At 32.2% G+C, this 27375-nt stretch overlaps 1 protein-coding gene across 1 annotated transcript in view; it reads right to left on the reverse strand.

Moving 5' to 3' along the window:
• LOC142332462 (uncharacterized) overlaps positions 1-26683 on the reverse strand; it is a 43037-nt gene extending 16354 nt beyond the window's left edge. The window contains exons 1-2 of the mRNA XM_075378908.1: positions 26591-26683; positions 23954-24160 (exon numbers count right to left, since the gene is read on the reverse strand). Coding sequence (XP_075235023.1) covers positions 23954-24160; positions 26591-26683 — 300 coding nt within the window. The remainder of the gene's footprint in view (positions 1-23953; positions 24161-26590) is intronic.
• Between the last annotated feature and the right edge of the window lie 692 nt (positions 26684-27375).

Genomic DNA, 27375 nt, shown 5'->3' on the forward strand with positions numbered 1-27375 from the left:
TAAAGGAGAGATAATACTATAAATCTTCATCTAAGATAGGAAAAAGGAGAACATTACAAGAAGGAATTCAAAGCGACCCCAACTGGCAGTCAATAAGTTACTAGAAGACGACTAACACCCGAAAATCGGCGTTTTCTACAATCGTTGGGATTTTTTTTAAGATGACTTATATACTAAATGTTAACACAAGTAATGCCATATTAGATGATTCTATCACCAGTTATGAATAGCACACTCATGCGCCGAACGCTTCTTCAAGTTAAACAACAACGATGAAATAAGAATACCCGTTCATCATCAACAAGACATCTACACACACCCGGCAGAAAGTTACTTGGTAGTGGTGGGTACATTATTGGGTAAAGATAACGCGGTAAACGTCGGCCTAGAAGCGGTCAGTAATTGTATTTTTTTTTTTAATTCGATGAAATACGGTACGAAATATCGGGCGTAGAGGTAGAAAACGTAAGAAACCCGGGTATAACTACCACAATAAAAAACCTGCTTACTCTAAGAGAAAGCGAAAAAAAAGTGTATCCAGTCAATCGGATGGTCAGAAAATGGGGTTAGTGCTATCAAACAGCTCAGTGGATGGAAAATTTACAGTTCATACGCCCTTGAAAATGTTAATAGGATTTTCGGGAGATTACAAGAGAATACTTTTGAACGTAAAACAAGAACTGATACTTCAAAGGTCTTCTTCCGACAACAATTTTGTTTACTTAGTAATCGGTAAGACCGATCATAATTTGACACTTTCTTAAGTCGTGTGGAAGATCCCGTACTTTCAAGTATGACCAACGATTGCCGCTCTTAAGAATGGTGGAAAACGATAGCCTACAACGACGGGTTTTCAGAAGGTGGAATTTATTCGAAAATCCGTCCTAGAACACAGCAAAACGTGTGGACAGTGAAATTTGCTTCTCAAATTGAAAAGCCTCTACATGTCATAGTTGGATTCCAAACGGAGAGAAAAACCAAACGAACAAGATCAGTTCGAATTTTGACAAATGCGTTGCATTTGTCAAAATTACATATTTGTCATTTGTCTACAAATATCAGGTTGTATTTAAATTCTGTGTAGTACTATCCGTACGAGAATATCCAGGGCGATTATAATTTATTGTACAATATGTTTGTTCGTTTTTATAAATCGTATTATAACAAACAGTCGGGTGAAAATTTAATCGATATATCAATTTTTTAAAATTCGCATCTTTATTTTTTTTTCGACGGTCGAAACAAAATGATATTTACAAACGGGCAATGTAGACTTGCGAATAGAATTTGAGTTTTCATCAAATATCCCCGACAAAACTGCCGCCTTCTGTTTAATAATAACCGATTGTATGGTGCAATATACTCCACTATCTGGTATAGTTAAGTCGATCATATAAAAAAAAAATCGATTAAACGAATACGTTAATGGTTTTACATCAAAGACCCAACTGCCGCTGAGGGGAAGCCCGGTCTGACCCTCCCCGACTTTGCCGGAGACCAGCTTCCGGATCCAACAGCTCTTCAAAGAGCTAACGCAAACAAGGGCCCTTTTCAGAGCCACCACAAGGTTATAAAATACGAACCGTTGAAGCCATTCGATGACAAAAACGGCCATTTTCAGGGCCACCATAAGGTTAGCAAGTACTTAGTGCGTCGAAGCCATTCGGCGACAAGAAAAATTTAATAATAGATTAGTTTGAATTAGATATTCATCTGAAGATGATATAGTGGACGGCATTTTTCTTACTGTTTACTGCAGTTGTGGGTTTTAATTCTTCAGCTGAAAAATATCTGACCTAATTCAGCTGTCTTAACAATGAAAATAATCCTGATATAAATTCAAGTGCATTGAGTGCGACGATAAAATTGTTTCAAGAATATTATCAATTACCAATAGACGGCGAATTGAACGAAAAAACTGTTCGGTTAATGCAAAAACCTAGATGCGGTGTCCGCGATTCCATATCACCTTATAAACTAGGACAATATTTTTGGAATAAACGCAATATATCATGGCATTTTTCATTGGCGAGTAATACTATTCAGGAAATAACTAGTAAAGCTTTCGATGTGTGGGCTAAACATTCAGGATTATCATTTTATCATGATGTTATCAATCCCGATAGTGTTATATCGTTTAAAAGATTTACACACACATTTCAAATGAAAAAAGAAAGATGTTTCGATCGTTTCAAAGGAAAAGGAAATATTCTTGCGCACGCTTATTCCGAAAATTTCTTTCGAATTACAATGTGTATTGAAAAATATAGTTTTAATCCAAGTTAAACGTAGTTGTTTTTTTTAAATAGTAATAAAATAATACAAATTTATAAAAAAATACCTGTTTTATTATTTTTTTTCATATTCATTTACCTAGGAAAAAGTGAAGACAAATAAAAAACAGATATTTTCAATTTAAAACTCAACTTTAATACATTTAAAATATTAAATCAAACTGATGCTTATTTAAGTTAAAATATATTTTATTTACAATGACAAATTCTAATATGATACAAAAAAATAAAAATTTAATACATACTAAATGTTTACATAATAGCTAATGTGGTTATATATATATACACGAGGTGTGTGAGAAAAGTAACGAGATTTGTAACACTGCGACGATCTGGAAACGCTGTGTCTATGGTCTGTGCTAGACCGGTTTCTTCATCCCTTCCACATGCTCAGTACGAGTTTCAACTCCGTTCAGCTAATACATTATTTTTGACAGGGCCATCAGTGAAGTTGTGTTTTTGTTGTGCGTTACGAAAATGGAGCATCGGAATTTAGAGCGACGTTGTGCAATCAAGTATTGTGTTAAAACTTGGGGAATCCGCGAGTGTGACATTTGAAAAGTTGAAACAGGCCTATCGGGAACATTACTTATCAAGAGCACCAGTTTTCCGCCGGCACAAATCATTTTTGGAAGGTCGAGAACACCTTGTAGATCAATCTCGCTCAGGGAGAACTTCGACTTCAAAATCTGACGAAAATGTTAAGCGTGTGAGGGTTCTTGTGAGATCAGACCGTCGTTTAACAATAAGAATGGCGAGTGCACAGTTAAATTTAAACGCTTTCACTGTACATCAAATATTGACAGACGATTTAGATATGCGAAAGGTTTGTGCGAAATTGGTGCCGAAAAAACTCACGACGGACAGGATAATAGAAGAAACGTGTGCGTTGATCTTCTTGAGAGGATTAACAATGACCAAGAATTCTTCAATCGTGTGATCACAGTTGATGAATCCTGAATATTTGAGTACGATCCTGAAACAAAACGGCAAAGCGAAGAGTGGCACACTCCATCTCGTCGACCGAAAAAATTTCGAATGAGCAAATCAAAGAAAAAACCGTGCTGATTTGATTTTTAACAGAAGGGGTATCGTGCAAAAAGTAATTGTTCCTCCAGAACAAACTGTCAACCAAGTGTTTTACAAAGGTGTCCTTGAAAGGCTCAGAAAAAGAGTGATTCGCGTGAGACCAGACATTGCAGACAAGTGGATGCTTCATCATGACAATGCCCCGTGTCACACGGCCATTTCCGTCACGGAAATTTTGATCTCAAAACGCATTCCTACGGTTCCTCAACTTCCCTATTCACCTGATTTGAGTCCTTGTGACTTTTTTCTTTTCCCGAAACTGCTACATGTCTAAAAGGACTTCATTTTGGAACTCTGGAGAACATTCAAAAGACTGTGACCGACCAGTAAAAGCCCTACCAGTTGAAACCATCCAGCGCTGGCACCATGAGTGGGAACAACGACTCCGCTGGTATATAGCTGCCCAAGGGAACTACTTCGAAGCGGAAAATGTTGTTTGAAAAAAATAAAAAAATAAGTAAAAAGTCAGTCTCATTACTTTTCTGACACACAGGGTTATTTTTTTCAAGGTCCGATCGGTCGCGAATAAAAACTCGCGCAAAAATCGGATGAACCTTTGCCCATATGTGTTGCGCAGCGTTTCTAGTACGGCCTTCAATCACGCCGCGTCACTTCGTTAGCACGTAAACATGTCTACAACAATAAAATCTCCCGCCAAGTGTGAAGTGCGTGCGATAATTCGATTTCTTCAGGCTGAGGAGTGTAATGCAGCTGAAATTCACCGACGAATAAGTAATGTGTTCGGTGAAACTTCAATGAGTGACAGCAAAGTGCGACAATGGTGCAGGAACTTTAAAGCAGGACGTACAGATGTTCATGATGCAGGCGGTCAGGGAAAGAAACGAGTGTCAACCGATGATCTCGTTGAGCGAGTGGATGAGGCAATTCGACAAAATCGTCGGTTCACAATTTCTGTATTCAGCGATTCGTTTTCTGAAATTTCTAGGTCAGCTCTCTATACCCTTGTGTGTGAGAGGCTTCAGTACCGCAAACTGTATGCGAGATGGGTTCCCAAAATGCTGTCCGACCATCACAAAACAATGAGAATGGACGCCTCCCTAACGTTTCTCAAGCGCTACCGCAATGAAGGAGAAGATTTTTTGAACAAAATTGTCACAGGGGACGAGACATGGGTCCATTTCAAAACTGAAGAAACAAAAGAACAATCCAAACAGCGGTTACATTCTTATTTTCCCAGTAAACCAAAGAAGTTCAAGCGAACCTTCTCCAACAGAAAGTGTATGACTACTGTGTTATGGGATTGGAATGGAGTTCTCTTGGTGGAATTCATGGAACGTGGCACGACCATCACTGCAGCCTCATACTGGGCGACTCTTAAACGTCTACGAAGGGCAATTCAGAATAAGCGGAGAGGAATGTTGTCATCAGGCATTGTCTTTCTCCATGTTTTCGTTGGGAAGTGTTTGATCACCCACCATACAGCCCGGACTTGGCTCCATCCGATTTTCCCTCTTTGCTCACATGAAACGCTGGCTAGAAGGACAACATTTTGGCACAGACATCGATCTGTAGACTTGCGTAGAAACACGGCTGAAAACACAGGCGGCTCCGTTCTATTACGAGGATATTGGAAAGTTGGTACCACGCTATGACAAATGACTAAATCGGAGTGGCAACTATGTAGAGAAATACCGTAACTATGTATGTACTTGTTACAAATAAAAAAATCTTTTATTTTTCATTGTGGTTTTAATTTCGTGACCGATCGGACCTTGAAAAAAAAATAACCCTTAACCCTTATAAAAAAATAACGGTTATACAAATTATAAAATATTTTTATTTATAAAATCATAAATACTAATATGAAACAAAATAAAAATTTAATACACACTACATTTTTATATAAAACAAATTGAAATAAGACATTATAATATTATAAGATTGAAGACATTAAACATTTAATTTCTTCGGTTTTTAAATATTTTGTGAATACATATACAATGTCATAACTAGAGACAGGATTATATGCTACATAAAAAGCTTGAAATATGGATGCAAATATGCATGAAAAGTGTCAAAATATGCAACTTTAAATAATAAAAAAAAATATTAATTTTTAGTTTTTTTTTTTTTAGTTTAAAAATCAGCATACAATTAGTAAGTAGTTGAATAACATATCGATAAATTCGATAATTAACAATAATAGTTTGTTACTTTTATAAATATAAACAATCAGAGGTAATGTTCCGCGACTGCCAAGTACTATCTAAGAGCCGTGAGCTAATAGGTTTGGCCGGCTACAACGTAAGATTTCATTTATTAACAAGGTACCCTACCGAAAAATATTGTAAATATAGCGAAAATATGCATCGTCACTTGATTTTAAGGAAAATATGCAATAACCGATGAGAATGGGCTTAATATGCAAATGCATATAATCCTGTCTCTAGTCATACAATATACATAATTCATCTTTTGAAAACCCAAGTAATCGATCTAATATTTTTATACATTCTGACCTTTCAAAAAATTTCTTATTATAACGTACCCGTACCTCTACAAACCAATCTATGTACGGAAACATAATATCAGCTACATTAATAATTTCATTTAGTGTTGTCAATTTTGATAAATTTTTCTTTTTTACAACTAAAACGTCATATAGTGAAACGTTTTCTTTAATAATAAATTCTTTCATTTTAAAGAATTCTAAAATGAAATTTAAAAGAAACATTTCAAGCACGTGATTGTGAGGCAGAATTTCATATTTTAAAATTTCAATGCTTGTTGAAGTTAAAAAACTCGTTATGAAAAACAGAAAGGCAAAATTGTTATGTTTTTCTATTAATGATCTAAGACGTTTTTTATCTGTAAAAATGGAAGAATTGTTATAGCAGTACATTTCTACCTCCTCTACCGTTTTTATTTAAGTAGATTAGATATTGTTTCTATATTAAATTATTATTTACTGAAAACATACATTAAAAAAATATTAAAAGTAAAAAAAAGGTAAGAGAAAAAACTAGTTTCTGAATTTATACAGCTAAGAGGAGTCATTTTTTAATTTGTTATGTTCTTAAATACACTTCATCATATCATAGATAATATCATAACATATATATTCATTATAGTTTGTATAAAAAAACAGTCATCTAATAAGTTTATTAAGTCTTTCCTTTCAAACCGATGATTGTTTATATATAACTGATTAATTAACAGTAACAATTGAAGAACATAAGAAGGAAGCCGTAATAAGAAAGGGAGTCCGACAAGGATGTTCCCTATCTCCGTTACTTTTTAATCTTTACATGGAACTAGCAGTTAATGATGTTAAAGAACAATTTAGATTCGGAGTAACAGTACAAGGTGAAAAGATAAAGATGCTACGATTTGCTGATGATATAGTAATTCTAGCCGAGAGTAAAAAGGATTTAGAAGAAACAATGAACGGCATAGATGAAGTCCTACGCAAGAACTATCGCATGAAAATAAACAAGAAGAAAACAAAAGTAATGAAATGTAGTAGAAATAACAAAGATGGACCGCTGAATGTGAAAATAGATGGAGAAAAGATTATGGAGGTAGAAGAATTTTGTTATTTGGGAAGTAGAATTACTAAAGATGGACGAAGCAGGAGCGATATAAAATGCCGAATAGCACAAGCGAAACGAGCCTTCAGTAAGAAATATAATTTGTTTACATCAAAAATTAACTTAAATATCAGGAAAAGATTTTTGAAAGTATACGTTTGGAGCGTTGATTTATATGGAAGTGAAACTTAGACGATCGGAGTACCTGAGAAGAAAAGATTAGAAGCTTTTGAAATGCGGTGCGATGAGAATGTTAAAAATGAGATGGGTGGATAAAGTGACAAATGAAGAGGTGTTGCGGCAAATAGATGAAGAAAGAAGAATTTGGAAAAAATATAGCTAAAAGAAGGGACAGACTTATAAGCCACATATTAAGGCATCCTGGAATAGTCGCTTTAATATTGGAGGGACAGGTACAAGGAAAAATTGTGTAGGCAGGCAACGTTTGGAATATGTAAAACAATTGTTAAGGTTGTAGGATGTAGGGGGTATACCGAAATGAAACGATTAGCACTAGATAGGGAATCTTGGAGAGCTGCATCAAACCAGTCAAATGACTGAAGACAAAAAAATAAATTTTCTTAATATATATAATAATTTATTTGTTTATAAAATAATTTCATATACTTTCATTGTTGTAGATGAAATATTAACTTATTTATTTTTATTATCACCATTATTATTAATAATAATCATTATTTTATTCTTTAATAAATATTGGTAGGTAATCCAGGTCGATCCCATATGGTACTTCTACTGTAGTTATTATTTCAAAATATTATTGAACATATATATAAAATTAAAAAAATATATAGATAATATTTCGTATAGTTAAATCGATGTCAGAACACAAGTCATACCACTTTTCTACATCACAATTACTTCTGATATTACCTTCTACGTGACAAGTGTCAAACAATTCAGCTTTCTGCATTTAAAGGTAATAAATATTTTTGTGATCGTATTCTTTACAGCGATTTCGGTATCGTACATGATATCTCTCCTGGGACATCCACAATCAAGTAGAATTACTAAAGATGGACGAAGCAGGAGCGATATAAAATGCCGAATAGCACAAGCTAAACGAGCCTTCAGTAAGAAATATAATTTGTTTACGTCAAAAATTAATTTAAATGTCAGGAAAAGATTTTTGAAAGTATATGTTTGGAGCGTCGCTTTATATGGAAGTGAAACTTGGACGATCGGAGTATCTGAGAAGAAAAGATTAGAAGCTTTTGAAATGCGGTGCTATAGGAGAATGTTAAAAATCAGATGGGTGGATAAAGTGACAAATGAAGAGGTATTGCGGCAAATAGATGAAGAAAGAAGCATTTGGAAAAAATATAGTTAAAAGAAGAGACAGACTTATAGGCCACATACTAAGGCGTCCTGGAATAGTCGCTTTAATATTGGAAGGACAGGTAGAAGGAAACAATTGTGTAGGCAGGCCACGTTTGGAATATGTAAAACAAATTGTTAGGGATGTAGGATGTAGAGGGTATACTGAAATGAAACGACTAGCACTAGATAGGGAATCTTGGAGAGCTGCATCAAACCAGTCAAATGACTGAAGACAAAAAAAAAAGATTAATTATGAGTCAATCCACAGTAGGAAACATCTCTTCGGCATTAGCAACGATGTCATCTGTATTTTCAATTTTTATATATATTTCCCTTTATAAGAACTTATACAAACATCAAAAAGTGTAACGTTTGGTTTTATAATTGTTTCTTTCATCTAAAAAAAAATCTGAAATTCAATTTAAAATAAACTGACTGTATATACTATCATAATGCAAATCTTTGATGATCACAATACTTTGTGAAGTTAAAAGTTTTTAATAAAAAATAAAAATTCCAGATCACTGTATATTGTTAACAAAGAGTGTAATTGTTTTTTAGATGTAAATATTGATGGATTTTCGTAACAATATTTCTTTACGTGTTGTTGTTTTTCTTTGTCTGACAAATTCTTTATTATATACATATTTTTTCTTTTTTAAATTTTAAACTATAAAAAAAAAACATTTTTTTATTATACGAATCTAATTTAAATTACTGAAAAAAAAAAAAACATTTATTATTTTTAATCAGTGTCACTATTTTTTATTAAGTGATAACCGTAAGCATATGTTAATACCGTCTTCGCGCAAGACACTTTTATCATCGAAACTACATACATAGAGCTGCATTATTTATTTTATATATGTTTAATAATGGAACGTTGGGTGTTTTAAAAGCAACGTCTCTATATTGAAACAAATTAGGTTTCTCATAATACGTTCTATAAATAAATTAAACTTTAACGGACCTTCACTGTTAAGAATCGATATAAGAATTGAAACTAAATTCAATTATTAATTGAATTTAATAATAAAAAAAATGTCTTTAATGCGAATTATTTTTAATTCATGATATCCTTTCAAGGATAAATAAAACTGCGGTACTGGTACGGGTTCCTGGCCATTAGAGCATCCTCGGGAACGAACGGGCCGATGAGGCTCCCAAGAGAGTTGCAATAAATGCATCCGACTACAAACGATATGCGAAAAAGACTTCATGAGATCAGTTCGTGTAAAATTGCAGGTTCAATGGAATAGGTTCTGGCTGCCGAGTTCTCCCACGGCATTACATAACATCCGGGAGAATGTGCTCGAGAAACCTCTTTCCCCGAGCAATAGAAGAGACCAAATCATCTTAATTCGGCTAAGGATTGGACACACCAGGCTTATCCCACGCTCATCTATTTGGCTCTGCTTAGAAGATCTGTGAGGCTTGCAAGATCAAATGGTTCGTGCACCATTAGGTATTTGATCGCCCAATCTTTGGAACCATCCGACAAAACTTAGACTTGGGTTCGGATATGAAATTTCTATTAAACCAGAAAGAAGGTATAAAACTTCTGTTGCGGTTTCTCTCCTACAGTGGAATGAAGAATACGATTTAGTGATTTTTGTCTGATTTATGTATTTTAGTTTGTATTTATTGTTGCTACTTGTCTATGTTATTCTTTATTTTTATTTATTTTTTGTTGTTTTATGTAATACTACACGATAGTGTTACTTTAGTCGCTAATGACTATAATTGTTGATGCGACTGTAAATAAAAGCATTAAAAAAAATAAATTACATCTAAATGCGTGTTCTAATATTACAAATTGGACCCACCAGGTTGATCTAGTAGTGAACGCCCAAATCAGCTGATTTGGAAGTCGAGAGTTCCAGCGTTCAAGTCCTAATAAAGTCAAATATTTTTATACGGATTTGAATACTAGATCGTGGATACCGGTGTTCTTCGATGGTTGGGTTTCAATTAATCGCACAACACATTTCAGGAACGGTCGAAATGAGACTGTACAAGACTACACTTCATTTACACTCATACATATCATCCTCATTCATCCTCTGAACGGTAATTACCGGAGGCTAAATAGGAAAAATAAAGAGAATATTACAAATTGATTTTCGACGTTTATATCTTGAAGCCTAGCTATTTTAGAACTACCAATAGCATCTTATTTTTCCTGCATAATTTAATGTTTACCGTGAAAAAAAATAACCACGCTGAAAGTAACCGGTAAGGGACATATTCATATGATAATTTTTTATATAATAAACACTTTGGAAAAATATTTAAAATCCAAAAATTTCTATTTTGGTCAATAACCCCATTTTTTTCTTGTTGTCTTTTTAACACCTTTAATTTTAACAATTTGTTTTGCCACCATCTTAATTATATTATCTAATTGAACTTAGAGGGGATTTAACAACGAACAACGTTTTCGTGTTCACCCTTGTCCAACGATCCAATGAAGACAGTTCCTTTATGTCTTTCGTATTATTAATGTCAATTTTAACTAGTGATGTGCCTTCAACAGGAGGTGTGGTTAACATCACCTGTTCATGTTTGTTGTTATATTGCAATATTTAATCGTATGAATATTCACCATCCTCTACCGGTTCGTTATCTATCGACTTAATAATACTCGTTAAATCATCCTTCTGTTCCTCACTTCTGCTTAACATTAATTTCCACATTTTTTTACAAATGAATAAGTAAAATTTCGTGAAGAAATAAACGGAAATTCCTTAAAATAACCCGATCATTTCATCAGCACTAATAGACAGGTCATTGTTATTTTTAATTTTATTGTTGTAACCGCTGCGCTTAAAATATCAACCAACACTACCATTAATTTTTCAATTGGTTGGTTGTCGTTTTTTATTCTGTTCTTACATTTTAACAAAGCTTCATCCCACTTTCGATAGAAGTGAGGTCTAGGATCCAATACATTTTTATAATTTCAACTAATTTCCTTTACTTTATTTGTTGGCGATGAAGATGGTGATTGTTGATTCTGTTCGTTCAGCAGGACTGATGCGAAAATTTTCGCTTCAATCGGTCTAGACGATGATGGTCCCGGTTGATCTTGCATATTGAAAACCGTTTCCGCCGCATCATAGATCACATCGTTGTGAACATTAAAGAGATCTTTTTTTTTTCTAAAAAAAAAAAAAAAAAAAACAATATTAAGAACTTATATAAAGGATATATATATTTTTAAAAACAAGATCTTTTAACTGTTTAAAATAAACTCTATTTCTTCAATAATTAAAATAAAATATATAAATGATCTTAATACTGTAACTATAGATGCTCCGCATATTGAACTCTGTTTATAAAATTGTACACGCGGTCCAACTAGTAAAGTTGATAATAAACCACCAATATTTTTTGTATTACGTTGATTTTTATTTAAATCGGAAATCTTTTATTCCATGCAAAATTAAGTGTAAGAAGTGATGGGGATTTATAATCGCTATTCACCACCCTTAGCGTTGTAAAACATCTTTTTCGTTTATGAAAATTTCGTTTCTTGAGAATGTATTGAAAGCATAATCTACCAATTTATATGATAAAATCGGATTCACTTCCGATAATTTTAACGAAATAAACATGTGGCGCCCAACAACTTCAAGTTTTTTGTTTTAAAACCTTCATTAGTTGTTAAAACTGAATTCAAATACCTATCTAAATATTGAACGGCGTTTAAAAAGATCAAGGGACATTGGTTTTCAGATATTACTGGTTCTCTCTTCCAATCAACAATACGTTTGCGCATATATTGTGAGAGATTAGTCTCAATATCTGTACAATAAATTGGAGGGAAAAAGTACGCTTTTTCAAATTGTAGTAGTTCTTAAATTATTATCATCCAGGAGATTAGCATCGACCATTGTCGCCACCGAATAATGGTTATATCGACGTTGTGCAATCAAGTTTTGTGTTAAACTTGGGGAATTCACGAGTGTGATCTTTGAAAAGTTGAAACAGGCCTATCGGGAACATTGCTTATCAAGAGCACAAGTTTTCCGCCGGCACAAATAATTTTTGGAAGGCCGAGAACACGTTGAAGATCAACCTCGCTCAGGGAAACCTTCGACTTCAAAATATGACGAAAACGTTAAGCGTGTGAGGGTTCTTGTGAGATCAGACAGTCGTTTAAGAATAAGGATGATGAAGGAGCAGTTAAATTTAAACGCTTTCACCGTACATCAAATTTTGACAGACGATTTGGACATGCGAAAGGTTTGTGCGAAATCGGTGCCGAAAAACCTCACGACAGAACAGAAGGACAATCGAAGAAACGTGTGCGTTGATCTTCTTGAGAGGATTGACAACGACCAAGAGTTCTTCAATCGTGTGATCTTGGATAGTAATCTTGGATATTTGAGTACGATCCTGAAACAAAGCGGCAAAGCGAAGAGTGGCACGCTCCGTCATCTCCTCGACCGAAAAAATGTCGAATGAGCAAATCAAAGATCAAAACCGTGCTGTTTTCTTTTTTGACAGTAGAGGTATCCTGCTTAAAGAATTTATTCCTCCAGGACAAACTGTCAACCAAGTGTTTTACAAAGGTGTCCTTGAAAGGCTCAGGAAAAAGTGATTCGCGTGAGACCAGACATTGTAGACAAGTGGATGCTTCATCATGTCCCGTGTCACGCGGCCATTTCCATTAGGGAATTTTTGACCTTAAAACGCATTCCTACGGTTCCTCAACCCCCCCTTCTCACCTGATTTGAGTCCTTGTGACGTTTTTCTTTTCCCGAAACTGCAACATGTCTTAAAAGAACTTCATTTTGGAACTCTGGAGAATATTCAAAAGACCGTGACCGACCAGTTAAAAGCCCTACCAGTTGAAGTCTTCCAGCGCTGCTACCAGAAGTGGTAACAACGACTCCGCCGGTGTATAGCTGCCCAAGGAAACTTCTTTGAAGGGGATTTAATTTTTCTGATAACGTTTTTCATAAAATAACATATAACAGTTTAAATTAATAAGTTAATGAAAAGATTAAGATTGTTAATACATTTTTCATTAATAATAAGATATATAATTTTCATTATTGAAAAAAGTATTATAGAAAAAAATGTTATTTAAATCATAGAACTGCTTCATTTTAAATGAAAATATTACAAACAATTTTTAACTAACCTAAACGTACAAATTGTTAAGAAAATTATAAGTAGAAAAAATACTCACCAAATTTTAATCGATGTAAAATAGAAGATACACACACAGTGACACAGATGCACAATGAATAACAGACAAATTACGCAATAAATGTCTCTCTTGTACGCGTTACTACATAACTAATAAAAAAATTATTATAATTTTTTTAACACAAACATAATTGTCATGAAAAATACACGTCCGTGTTGAATAAACAAAATAAACATAGTATGACTAATAAATTAAAAAAAAATATATATATATATATATATATATATATATATCAAATCATGTGATAATGAAATAAAATATGCATAGAAATAGTTTGTTTAACACCCGAAAAAAATCTTTTTATATTAAAAAGCGCGCGCGACCACACCCAATAAGATCGGTCCGACGGAGGCCGCTGATAACGTAGCACTTTGAATTTTTAAAACCCCTCCACCCGTTCAAAGGTTATTCAAATATTTTGAAATTTACGGTACGGTGATACGATATAAACTTGTTGGAGGGTGAATGTATTATATTGACAGACTTCTCTCAAAATTTTTCTTTTTTTGATACAGGATGAAATCCAGTCAAATGACGGGTCAAAAATTTACCCCACAGTACATTCATTTCTCATTTATTTTAAAATATAAGGAAAATTACAAAGCCACGGCTATTGTGTGATTAGCGAGTACTTGAAGCGCAATACTACATCGTTCTTCTGCTTCCAAAAGCAATTTATAAATAAATTAAAAACACTGTTACCACAAGTTAAATAATTTTTTTATTTTTTGGCTCCTCAGCCCAGCATAAAAACCATAAAATTCATTACTTTGTGCTACCATGAAGAAAATTTTGAAATCGCAGCCAAATGGTATTTTTTTTTGCCTCATACTATGAAAAAGACCATGTGATGGTATTGGTGTAACTATAAAAAGAAACCTTCAAAGCAAGCCTTCAAAGTGCAGTCAACAATCAAATTGTTACACTTTCTGAAATGTACAACTATTGCAGAGACAATATTAAAAATATAACATTTATTTTCTATTGTAATAAAGATATTCAAGTGACTGAAGAATATCTTAGTTCTCGTTACAGGTAATTACAACAGTCCCAGGAACAAGAATCTTTTACAGTTATGTTCCAACAAGTCGGAAATGTATTCTGAAGTCCGAGCGACCTCTTAAACAGAATCATTTATGTTCCTATAGGTACTCAAACACATTAGTGTTTTTGATTGCTTATAGGTTTACCAAAGCCAAAAATTAAAAATTATGTCTGCTGCAAATTCGATGGCAAGTGGTCGTTAAGCGAAGTAATTGAAATCAAAATACGTGAAAATGAAGAGGAATATTGAATACACTTTTTCCATTCGCAGGTAGTACTTCATTAGCTAGTATTAGCTAGTACTTCATTCATGAAATCATTGAGGAATAATCAAAGATGGGTTCAACTTGAAAATATTTTAAAGATTCATAAAAAAATTGCGAAAGCACTATGTTATGTTAGTTAAGTTTATTATCAAAAAGTGCAAGATTTATTCATAAATTCCATTGTAGGAGTAAAATAAGGTAAAAGTGAATCGAACAACTTGTTAATGTATTTGAATTGTTTATCATTTTGTAATTATTATTTATCATTCTTTAATTGACTATTTATTATCAATATATTCATTTTAATGAGTTCAGTTATAATTTTTATAATCTGAAAAAAAATACATAACATCATTATTTTTGGATATGTTGTTTGCGGTTAGAAGGAACAGTGTTTTTAGCGTTTTTTGGCTTCATTACTCGTCAAGGTCTTTTAGTAACAAAATAAGTTTTATATGGTTTTAAAGTACATAAAAGGAAATTACTGCTGTAAACATTTCAGATTATTAGCACTTGTCTGAGATGTGGTTTTTTAGATCCCAAAAACGAGACATTTTAAAAATTTTATGATTTGGCAGCCATTTTTTTTAATGATGAACACTTGGTAGCAGTCCAATTTTCTTTTATTAGTACCTAAGAGTTAAACGATAAAAAACGAACCTGATACTCTAAGCCTTCATTATTTATTTTGGGCACAAAATTAAAAAAAAAAAAATATGTAAACGTAATTTCAGTAAACATTACAAGATTTAGTTACGTAACAAAATGAATTTTGAGCACACTATGATGAAGTTCCATCTTTACTCTTTCCAAAAAGCTCTTTCAGACCCTCTCAAGATGTTAAATAAGAACGCTACAGCTTATGGAAAAAGTGATAAAAATGGCTGCTGTTATCTGTCGGCTAGTAGTAGTTTGTAACTCAAGAAAAATTTGTTTTAATAATAAAAAAATATCTTTTGGCCACTACAAGGTGATAGTTATCATGTACCGATTATCATGAAAATCAAAAATAGTGATTTACTGATTTTTGTAGAATTAAAATGGAATATGTTGTTATTATAAAGTAATGTTACGTATTTAAAACAATTTTGTAAAATTCTAGTGGATTCGTGCTACTCCGCAGCATTATTATTACAAAGTAATGTCATATATTTTAAAACATTGACTAAAAACCTATTCCATTTACAGCACTTCTCACCCCCAACACCCTTGATTTTCTCCTTCCTTTCCTACCGCAGGCAAAAAGGGTGCTCAAAACCTATTTCCATTCTGTTCAGATATTCTACTTTAAGACAAAGCTGATTTTTTTTTAATCTGTTGTAATGACTCACCAATATTTCATCAAGCATCAACAAATCTTCAAAGTAATTTTCCTGTGAGTAATAAACCCGGAAAGTTCCTCATTTAAGGAATAAATGAGGATTTTTTGAGGAATTCTCAGAGGAGACTTAAGTATGGGGTCTGATACCCAATTTTTTTAACATAGAAGATTATTTAAAAAACCTATTGCAGAATAATATTGTTTCTGTAAAAGAAAATCTTTTTATTTTATTTCAAATAAATTGGTGTTAAAATCTGTTAAATTTTTTTGACAATTTACTAAAAATGGCAATGGATACATAATAAGGCCCTTTCTAATACAGAGAACTGGTAGAAAACGACCTGGTAGAAACGAACTGGTTTCAGACGATATATTGCAGCTGATGAATAAACGTAGAAAATATAAGAATGCTAGTGATGAAGAAAGTAAAAGGAACTATCGGAAATTAAGAAATGCTATAAACAGGAAGTGCAAACTGGCGAAAGAAGAGTGGATTAAAGAAAAGTGTTCAGAAGTGGAAAGAGAAATGAACATTAGTAAAATAGATGGAGCATACAGGAAAGTTAAGGAAAATTTTGGGGTACATAAATTAAAATCTAATAATGTGTTAAACAAAGATGGTACACCAATATATAATACAAAAGATAAAGTCGATGGGTGGAATATATTGAAGAGTTATACGGAGGAAATGAATTAGAAAATGGTGTTATAGAGGAAGAAGAGGAAATTGAGGAGGATGAAATGGGAGAAACAATATTGAGATCTGAATTTAAGAGAGCATTAAAAGATTTAAATGGCAGTAAGGCTAACTGGCAGAAATACAGAGATAGAAGAACAATTGCTAACATGTACAGGAACCAAACAGCAACAGTAACAATTGAAGAACATAAGAAAGAAGCCGTAATAAGAAAGGGAGTCCGACAAGGATGTTCCCTATCTCCGTTACTTTTTAATCTTTACATGGAACTAGCAGTTAATGATGTTAAAGAACAATTTAGATTCGGAGTAACAGTACAAGGTGAAAAGATAAAGATGCTACGATTTGCCGATGATATAGTAATTCTAGCCGAGAGTAAAAAGGATTTAGAAGAAACAATGAACTGCACAGATGAAGTCCTACGCAAGAACTATCGCGTGAAAATAAACAATAACAAAACAAAAGTAATGAAATGTAGTAGAAATAACAAAGATGGACCACTGAATGTGAAAATAGGAGGAGAAAAGATTATGGAGGTAGAAGAATTTTGTTATTTGGGAAGTAGAATTACTAAAGATGGACGAAGCAGGAGCGATATAAAATGCCGAATAGCACAAGCTAAACGAGCCTTCAGTAAGAAATATAATTTGTTTACATCAAAAATTAATGTAAATGTCAGGAAAAGATTTTTGAAAGTGTATGTGTGGAGTGTCGCTTTATATGGAAGTGAAACTTGGACGATCGGAGTATCTGAGAAGAAAAGATTAGAAGCTTTTGAAATGCAGTGCTATAGGAGAATGTTAAAAATCAGACGGGTGGATAAAGTGACAAATGAAGAGGTATTGCGGCAAATAGTTGAAGAAAGAAGCATTTGGAAAAATATAGTTAAAAGAAGAGACAGACTTATAGGCCACATACTAAGGCATCCTGGAATAGTCGCTTTAATATTGGAAGGACAGGTAGAAGGGAAAAATTGTGTAGGCAGGCCACGTTTGGAATACGTAAAACAAATTGTTAGGGATGTAGGATGTAGAGGGTATACTGAAATGAAACGACTAGCACTAGATAGGAATCTTGGAGAGCTGCATCAAACCAGTCAAATGACTGAAGACAAAAAAAAATTCTAATACGCTTAAGTATTGCACTGAGTTACATCTGATTTAATAATAGATGCAGTGATTGAAGTATCATTTATTATAATTATTTATATTTATCATTATAATCTATTTATAATTTTGAATCATATTATTTTTGGGTTTTCTTAACAAATTCTTATAAAAGCTGTATATACATATATATTTTAAAAAATCATTAAATTTAATTATTTGACAGAATAATAAAATACATTTTTAAATTGTATTCAATTTAAAGTGATTGTTGAACATTTTTTCTTGAGCATGATATGCACAAGATTTCTGGTGTGTCATATAAATAAAAGTTAATACTATTTAAAACATTTTGTTTAGTGAACTAACTCCTGTGCACTGGTTACAAAAAATTTTGACTGTAATATATACAAGTTTTTATTATTTGATTATTTGGTAAACAATTTACTTAAAGAATAATCAATGGACTTTTACTCTAACCTAATATTTCAGGTACGATTGTTGAATTAATAATTGTATGAATATTTGATGTTATAAAAACTAATATGTCAGGAATCGTGTAACGGTTCACTTTATTAAAGAATTGGTGAATCGTATCTCACTTTCAAATGAAATAAGTTTAAATGAAGCGCAGCAAAAATGTGTATATGTAAATAGTGTAAAAGCAATTCATGTGATGTCCACATCAGATTTTTATGAATTTATCTTTTTATAATCGCATACATCATATAAAAGTTAATCGAAGAAAGGCTAGTGATAATGTTGTTTTGATATTTCCTTTGTTGTTATGGCATCAGATTATTTTACTGAAAATTTTTTTTTAATTTTATTTTATTTGGTAATTCTTTAAATAATAAAATAAAGTATAAGTGATATGAAAGCTTCTTTATTTATGATAATTTCTGTCAGTATGCAATTATTTTAAATAAAATTGATTTTGTTTAAAATAATTGCATTGCTTTAAACTGTCTTAATAAAGCACCAAACTTGTCATCATTATTAGATGTTTATTATACTTTCAATCTGATATTTTTTATGTACATTCCCATTTGAAGGTACAAAAATCGGCTGTCAGATTACTATTTGACATTGAATGTATTTTTATTTCTGTTGTCCGCAAAGTGAAATTTCTGGGTGTTTTATTAGATGACAAGTACTTGTGAAAAGATGGAATTGATTTCTTTTGTAACAATATCAAGCCGTACAGTACAATTTTGCTTTGAAGCGTCTTAATAAAAACACTAAACTTCTCATCATATCTGGATATTTATTATGCTTCAATATATTCTCATATAAAGTATAATTTCAGCTCTTGGGGGGTTCCTAAAAAAGTCAGGATGAGTTTTTAAGATACAAAATGGACTGTCAGATCATTATCTAGTGCCCATAAGTATGGAAAGTGTAGACCTATATTTAAGAATGTTAACTTATCCTTGTGTTTATATTTATGAATGTGCAGTCTTTACTAAAAGAAAAAAATATAGTCAATTATTGTTAAAAAAAATATCATGACTGTTTCTATCAAACCAGATAATATAATTATTTTCATGTAATTCAACACAATACTTCAGCTCACAAAAAAGGGTGTTATACTCGTACTTCTGTTGTCATTTATTCTATAAACTACTGAACCATTTAAAAAATCTTTCTATCGGTTTATTTAAAATACAATTAGAAGGTTTTCTTTTACAGAAACAATGTTATTCTGTCAATGAATTTTTGAATTAAATTGAAACTTTTAAAAATGTGAACCTTCTGCATCTCATTAAACATGTATGTAAATATGTCTCAAATAATTTTCGTTAACATCTTCTGAATTGTGAATTACTTTGTAGTTATGCTTTTAAATTTAATATCTTCATGTATTTACCGTAATATTATTTCATGTGTTAAATTAATTAATATAAACTTTAATCAAATCTACTTTCTATTTTATAATTAAATGTATATTTCGTGATACTGCTCAGATAAAGGATTTTTCATGATTTCCCTTGCTCTAACCAGGTAAATACTGGTGCAGTTCTTTTTGTTCACTTGCCGAGTAGCACATCTATCCATTCCTAATGTAATCTACATAATGTACCATTAGAATTAGAAATTTATTAATTTAAAAAAGGAAGTAGTTTCAGGAATCTCTAGTCTTGTTGCTTCAAACAGTACGATAATATTATTTCATTTAATATCGTTTAGGACATTTATTGAATTACATAATATTTTTATATCGTGCATAAATATTATTGTTTTATTATCTATTGCAATCAAATGTATTGCTAACGGTTATTTTTTTAGGAAAACTAATGGTACTGTTTACGCATTAGGCTCTACCAGTATTATTGATATTAATTAGCTTTGTTAAATGGTATTCATATCTGAATGAGTATTTACTGCAGTGAAACACAATTCCTCATACAAATATGTTGATGTATTGGTATTTGCAAGCATATGTACGCATATACCCGCTTGTATACTACACCTAAACAAATACCACATACACAATAAACAAATATTTATAACTCTACTGTTACCACTCTTTTCCTATGTAATTCAAAATAATATAACTTTTTTTTATTTATCATTGTACAATCAAATTTACATTGTGATAAATTAATTATCTTTAGAAGTGTTGGTTAATTTAAAAAACCGGGCTTAAATAGTCTCAATACTAATCAAAAACCGATTCGTATTGTTACAAAAGAGTTGTAAATTGGAAAATATTACATAATTATTGGAAAAACAGTATTAGTTTCAGCACATTAGGAGTATCACAGAAAAAAGAACAGCATTGAAACTGCTGATGTGTGAAGAGATCTAAACGAAGTCAAAGTAAGTAATGGCTAGGTAAAATTATGGAGGTGAAAAGGGTTATGAGGAGTGGGGTAAATATAGAATAAGATGTAAGTTTATGATCCATTGCTCAACACAGGATATTAGGATAAGGAGCAGAAGAAAAAGATGCCAATAATTTTAAGGTTTCTACTGAAATTAAGATTAATATTTGAATTTGCCACCAAAGAACACGGGTATCCACAATATAGTATTCAAATCCATGTAAAAATAACTGACTTTACTAGGACTTGAATGCTGGAACTCTCAACTTCCAAATCAGCTGATTTGGGAAGATGCGTTCACCATTAGACCAACCCGGTGGGTTCTTAACTTTAACCTAGAAACCTTTTTGTTCTCTACTTAGCACCAGTGAAATCTACCTCCGCCTTCTGGTATGCCGAAAGGGATTTTTGTTTTTATAGACTTTTTTATTGTACATATTGTTAGTCAATTGTAATGCTAATTCTGTTTTTCTACCTCTGATTTTGTTAGCATTTTTGTCCAGTCAATTTTTCTGGATTATTTTCCCTAGATATTTAAGTTGTTCTATTCTACTGATCTGTCCATATTTTATTTTTAAAAGTGGTCATACATTTGGAAAAGATATTTGCCAGCCCAATTATTTCTGGTATTTTTTTTAGTAAGTTTATTTGCTCTGTTGCTGTTTGTACATTTTCTGAAAAAAATTGCTAAAAGATTTGCAAATGGGAAACAATTAATCATTACATTTTGTTTTTTATACCCCAATTTAATCTATTTGCTTGTTCTTTTTTCTTCTAATCTTTTTTTAACATTTTATTATATTATAAAATTGTATTTTTATTTAAAATCTTGGTACACGCCTACAAAATGTTTCTGATATGAAAAAAAAATCCATTGTGACACAAAGTGTAAAAAAGACATTACCAAAAAGGAATTTAAAAAATGAGAAATAAAACTAAAGAAATAAGGAAAAAACAAACTAATCATATACACAAAATCTTTTTATGGGTTATAATTTTTGTTTTATGGTAATTATTGTATATTCATAAAAATAGAAAAAGGAGTTCAGAGAAATGATGTAACAAGGCTACAACCACCCTGTAATGCTTATATGAATTTATGCAATATTATCAAGCATAATTCAAATTATGTCACTGATAATCAATCGATCATAAAAACTCATTAAGGCATTACTAATATTAAATTTTACTAACCTTATAGAGGTATGTTTATTATTTTCAATTTATTTTAACTAATATAGCAAAAATAAAACTGCAGGATTTATTTGTTGAGTATAAGCTGAGGTTCTCTCGAAGGCAGGGCTATTTATTATAGGTTTATACAAGAATATTAACATTTGTACAAAACAGAAAAAAGTTTAAATTCTTTTACATCATTTTTAGATATACTTTTTTTAATCTGAGCATATTATTGAATGATTTTCAACTAATTTTTTTAAAGTTTCAATTAAAGAAGATTATTATCATTTGATTATCAGAATTACAAGTTGTATGTACATCAATACACAATAAGAATCTAAACAAAAAAATAAAAAAAAATAAAAAAAATAAAACTTCAGCAATCAGCTTTGCAAACCAAGTAATAATTATTTATTCGAAAAATTTGCATGCTTTAATTTTTCCATGGAAATTATCAAAATTGTATTGATTCCAAATAGCAAAATGGAATGATTATTTACATAACTGAATCCATTAATATATTTCAAGCTTTTAAAATGTATATTGAAAGTATCATTATTTCAGATAATTATTCAAAACACTTAAATATTTTTTTCTTTTATTACATGATTTTATGTTAGTTTATTCAGTTACATTGGTGGAGTTATGTAAAACTATAAACTTCTGATACGATAAATAAAACCAAAGCTAATAAATCTTTTGTCTTTAATAACTTATTCGTATGTCGGTTTTATTAAACCAATGATTTTCATTTGTCCTTTTAGTCATCTTCATTAACCACAAAAGGAAAGGTAATAGGACCCTTAAAAGCATAAGAGCATTGACAAAAAATAATTCAGTTTTAAGAAAATCATATTATAGAAGTGTAAATGAACATCTAAGCCTACATAATTTTTAGAAGCTGTTGAATATAAAATATCCTTGAAACGACCAGATGAACTTAGAGTTAGCAGATGAACTTTCATAAAGCTATATAAATGCTCCAACAGCCAAGAAAATCATATAATGTGGAAATATTTTTGTCATAACTAATTTTAGTTTAAAAACTAATAAGAACAAAAGTTGTGATTACTGGCAAACTGTAATTACCTGGAATATGTATCACACTTCAAGCTCCTTGGATGCAATAAAAGTATGAATATTATAGAAATATGACCTAAGTAAGTAAGTTAAGTAAGTTTCACTTCTTTTGTAGTGCCATCCACCGCACACATTGAGGAAATACATAGAAAAGAACTTGGCTGAAATTTTACAAAGTTATGGCCACACCAACTTAGATATACAATGCAGAAAATTGGACTTGTATTAGAAGAGATCTATTGATAACAAAATAAGTTGAATAACAAGAACTGGAATGAAGTTCCTGACAACTGTTAATGGGTGCTTTTTGCTTGACCGCACAAGGAATGAGGTTATTTGGGAGGAGTTTTAATGTAATATTTTGCTTTTAGGTATAGGAGGAAATTACAGCAATGTGTAAAGAGAAAGCATAAGACGTTACTACCAAAATTAGTTGTGAATATTTCCCATTTAGAAAACAGAGAATCAATCTTATAAAAGATGGAAAGGTGAGTTTTCCGTAGAGAAAATGTAATATTGTTCTGGTATAAACATAATTAAAAAAATTAAAACAATAAGACAATGTAATGATAAACAGTAATAAGAAAATAATGTTAATCTTTGAGATTGAAATGGGCATACGCCTAATCCTTATCAGATTAAAAAGAAGAACAAGAAGAAGAATTATTTTATAAAATAATAATTAATAACTGTTAGCAGCAACAAGATTCTAATATTACTACTATAAAATAAACAAATAAAACTCTTTAAACTTAAATTATATTCAAAATACCGACAATAGTCTTAAGTTGTATCTTAAATACCAAAGAACATTTCCTTGTCATATTTAATTTCTTATGATTTATTCCACACAAGAAATAGAAAACACAATATATTAATTTAAAAACTTATTTATAATAACAATACTAGTAATTACATTAAAATATATTAACTTACCCCTGTCATGACATCGTAAGTCTTATAAAATTCGATTCTAATTTGTTCTCTTTCACTAAGTGTAGGTACCGGTGATGGTGGTGGGGATGTTGGCAGTGAACTTGTTGCAGAAGATGCAGCTGCAGCTGTCACAACTGAGTGTGAGGTTGCGGTGGAGGTGGAGGCAATAGTGTCCTCAAATGAGTATGCCTCCATCCGCCCCGCCCTCTATAACAAAAATAGAAACAAAATAAATAACAAAATGATCAATTATAATTGAAAAAATACCGACAACTTATTAAAAATAAATAAATAAATGAAAAATAAATTATAAATTAAAAACAAAATTAATTATAATTTGTCTATTAGGTACCATAACCAGATGGTTGTTGGTGAGCTGACCAAGATATACAATTCACTCATAAAAATGGCCCAAACACTTTAAAGAGTAAGAGGGATAAGCTTAAATGAGAAGTGAAGTGGTTTTCAACTGATTTATTCGCAAGAACATATTATTTTAAGTGTTTTAGAAATTTTTTAATTTTTAAAATAATTTGACTGGTTTAATACCGTTTTCCCAATTATCTGTATTTTGTTTAATCATATTTATCAGTCATATTATATTTGTTAGTATGAATAGAACAATATATATGTTGATATACTCAGAACTTTTGTAGCATAACAACTTTAAAACTTTCCTGATCTTCATAATCCTTAATTTCAGCAAAATGGATCCACAGCTCTTTGGTAACCACGTAAATTTCACAGTTTGGTGACATTCATGTCCTCCAAGATGACCAGATTTTTTGGTGTGCAATTTTTTTTTGTGGGACCACCTCAAAAGTAAAATGTACATCAATCGCCAAGTTCAAAAGGAGGATTTGAGAAGAATTTACTGCTATTCCTGTGGAAGTGTTTCAAAGTGCCATGCAAAATCTCAGCATTTGCTGCCAGGGATGCATACATTCTACTTATGAACGTTATCCTTACAGTACACTTATGTACTTCTGAATAAAGTACACTTATGAACTTTATCTTCTGAACGCTGTTTTTAGAAATTGAAATTATTTTGTTTTGGAACACTTAATGATATGTAATTTACTTTTTGTTTTCAACAATAAAAATTCATTTTTTTACTTTTGTGATAGTTACTTTAAAATTTCCTGTTTTCTTGTACCACTCTGTATTTCAAAGATAAACTCACCTAACATTTTGGGTTAGGTGCCCGTTTCCTTTTCAATTAATCAATTTTATAGTAGCCTAATGAAAATATAAATAGTATTACAGAAGTAAGATGTTTGGTACTGATTGTATAAAAAATGTGGTATTAAAATATCACTGATATTATTGGTAGTAAGTGTGATATCAGATACCAGTACAGTTTTGTGCCTTCTATTATAAATAATAATAATTCCAAATGTAGTAAAAGATTACAGAAATTATGAATTATTTAAAAGATAATTAAAAATAAGTTAATATATTCTATGCAGACTTGATAAATTAATTTCTTGTAGATATTAATTTTATTGACTCTTCCTATGATTTCTTTTAAAGCTTATTTCATCCTTACTTTAAAAAAACACATTATTTTTATTTATATGTGTTCAATACACATGAATGGATCATAAGTGATTCATATCATCAGATACAGTTGCAGAATGAAGTGACTACATTTCATTCATCATTCATTCTCTGAAGTAATACTTTACGGTGGTTCCAAATGCTAAACAGAAAAATACAGAGATCGTACAGGATATTAAAGTAGCAGTTACAAGATCTCAAAAAATCTTTACCGAAATTTAACCGGTAAAAAAAATTTCACAAGGATCAACCCACACTGCAGTGAGGAGACCACTGAAATGTTATCCATATCGAAAGTAGGTTTTTAATTAAAGACAACAGCTGTTTTTCATTTACAGCCTTTTTCATTAAGAGGTCATGAATGCAGGTTTTTCATTTTACTAGAAAGGTTCACTACTGTCAACGGTTTAAGAACTTCATTAGAGTCAACAATGATGTTTTAGATCAAGTATTTTTCACAAATGAAGTGGTTTCACCTTGGTGGGTGTATTAAGATTCACAACTATCGGACCTGGGGTACATGAAAACCCCCATGTTTTCATTGAATCTCCCTTACACTCATAAAAAAAAGCATGTGTTGTGCGGATTCAAGGTAATGAATAATAAGACCCTTGGTTTTTGAAAAAAACTTTGGATGTTGCAATACACCAAGAAATTATCCAACAGTTTATAGTCTTACTGCAAAAGGATAAATAAAATAGAACTAGGCTCTGGGTTCGTGCTTCCGCGAACTCGGTTAGATAGTTCAGAGGGCAACGATGCAGGACATTCAAGATTGGTTTTGGTTAACTGGCATTTCTCCCGCCACCACCCCATTCGGTCGCCCTAGAGCATATGACTAAATGTCCGTGCCAACAACGACTACTGCGCCTCAAAACCAGTTTAGCAACCAATAATTTAATAGCTCCTAATGAGCTTACCTAACAGCGTGAGCGGACTAAGCGAAGTGCCATACACGCGTTCCAACCGCTTACTTGTCATACAATAAAACTAAACCGGGGAGGCGCACCCCTTGTTATTATATTAAAAAGACAGTAATTTCCTGTCACGCCTCGGTCGCTGAATGCCAGCTAGTACCTGTCCACCATTTAAGGCGTTTGGAACTTTATCTGGCCGGTGGCCAGCCATTATCTCTGGATTAGCTTCACACAGCAGCACGGTAGTAGTCATTATACTTTACCCTTAACTAATCTACCGATGTCGGTTGAACAACGCAACCTCATCGAAGAACTCTCACACGGTCCGACAATGCGGCTCTCGCCACACTGACTCGCCGTTTACGAGCGGCCAATTTTCTCCTCGACCTCAAGTTCGAGGGTGGCTGAGTCTCCGGTCTACCGAAGAGCAGGGCAGTCAAACATCATATGTTCATTTGACTGGACCTCCCCGCAGACGCACAGTTCATCAGCTGCCAGGCGGAACCGAAACAAATCTTGGTTTAAATTTACACGGTTGGATAGCACTCGGGCTCCCGTTGTCCTTAAAAACGAAGGAGTGGCATACCGTCCCCCAGATCCTGTATAAATCTATACAAGGACCTTCCCTTAGTCGTTGCGTGCCATTCTTGCTGCCATGCTTTCATCGCGAGGCTGTAAAGCCTCCTTGGGACATTCAAGATGTCCGGACGAGGCCTACAGCGAAGGGAAAAGTTGAGTTTAAAAATCACCGATGTAAATGTCCACCAAGGCATTTACATCGGTAGCATCCCAGCGAGGCTTATTACTGTGAGATGTAAAAAGTTAGGGGACGAAAGAAGACTCCCGTTAAAGCCCATCAGGGCTAGGAACGAGGGCGGTATGGCGACCGGAAACGTCATGAGGTGTTCCTCTACGGGGTTGGGATGAAAGAGGATAAGTTTGACT

This window comes from Lycorma delicatula, chromosome 11 (genome assembly GCF_047948215.1).
Source record: "Lycorma delicatula isolate Av1 chromosome 11, ASM4794821v1, whole genome shotgun sequence".
NCBI lineage: Eukaryota > Metazoa > Arthropoda > Insecta > Hemiptera > Fulgoridae > Lycorma > Lycorma delicatula.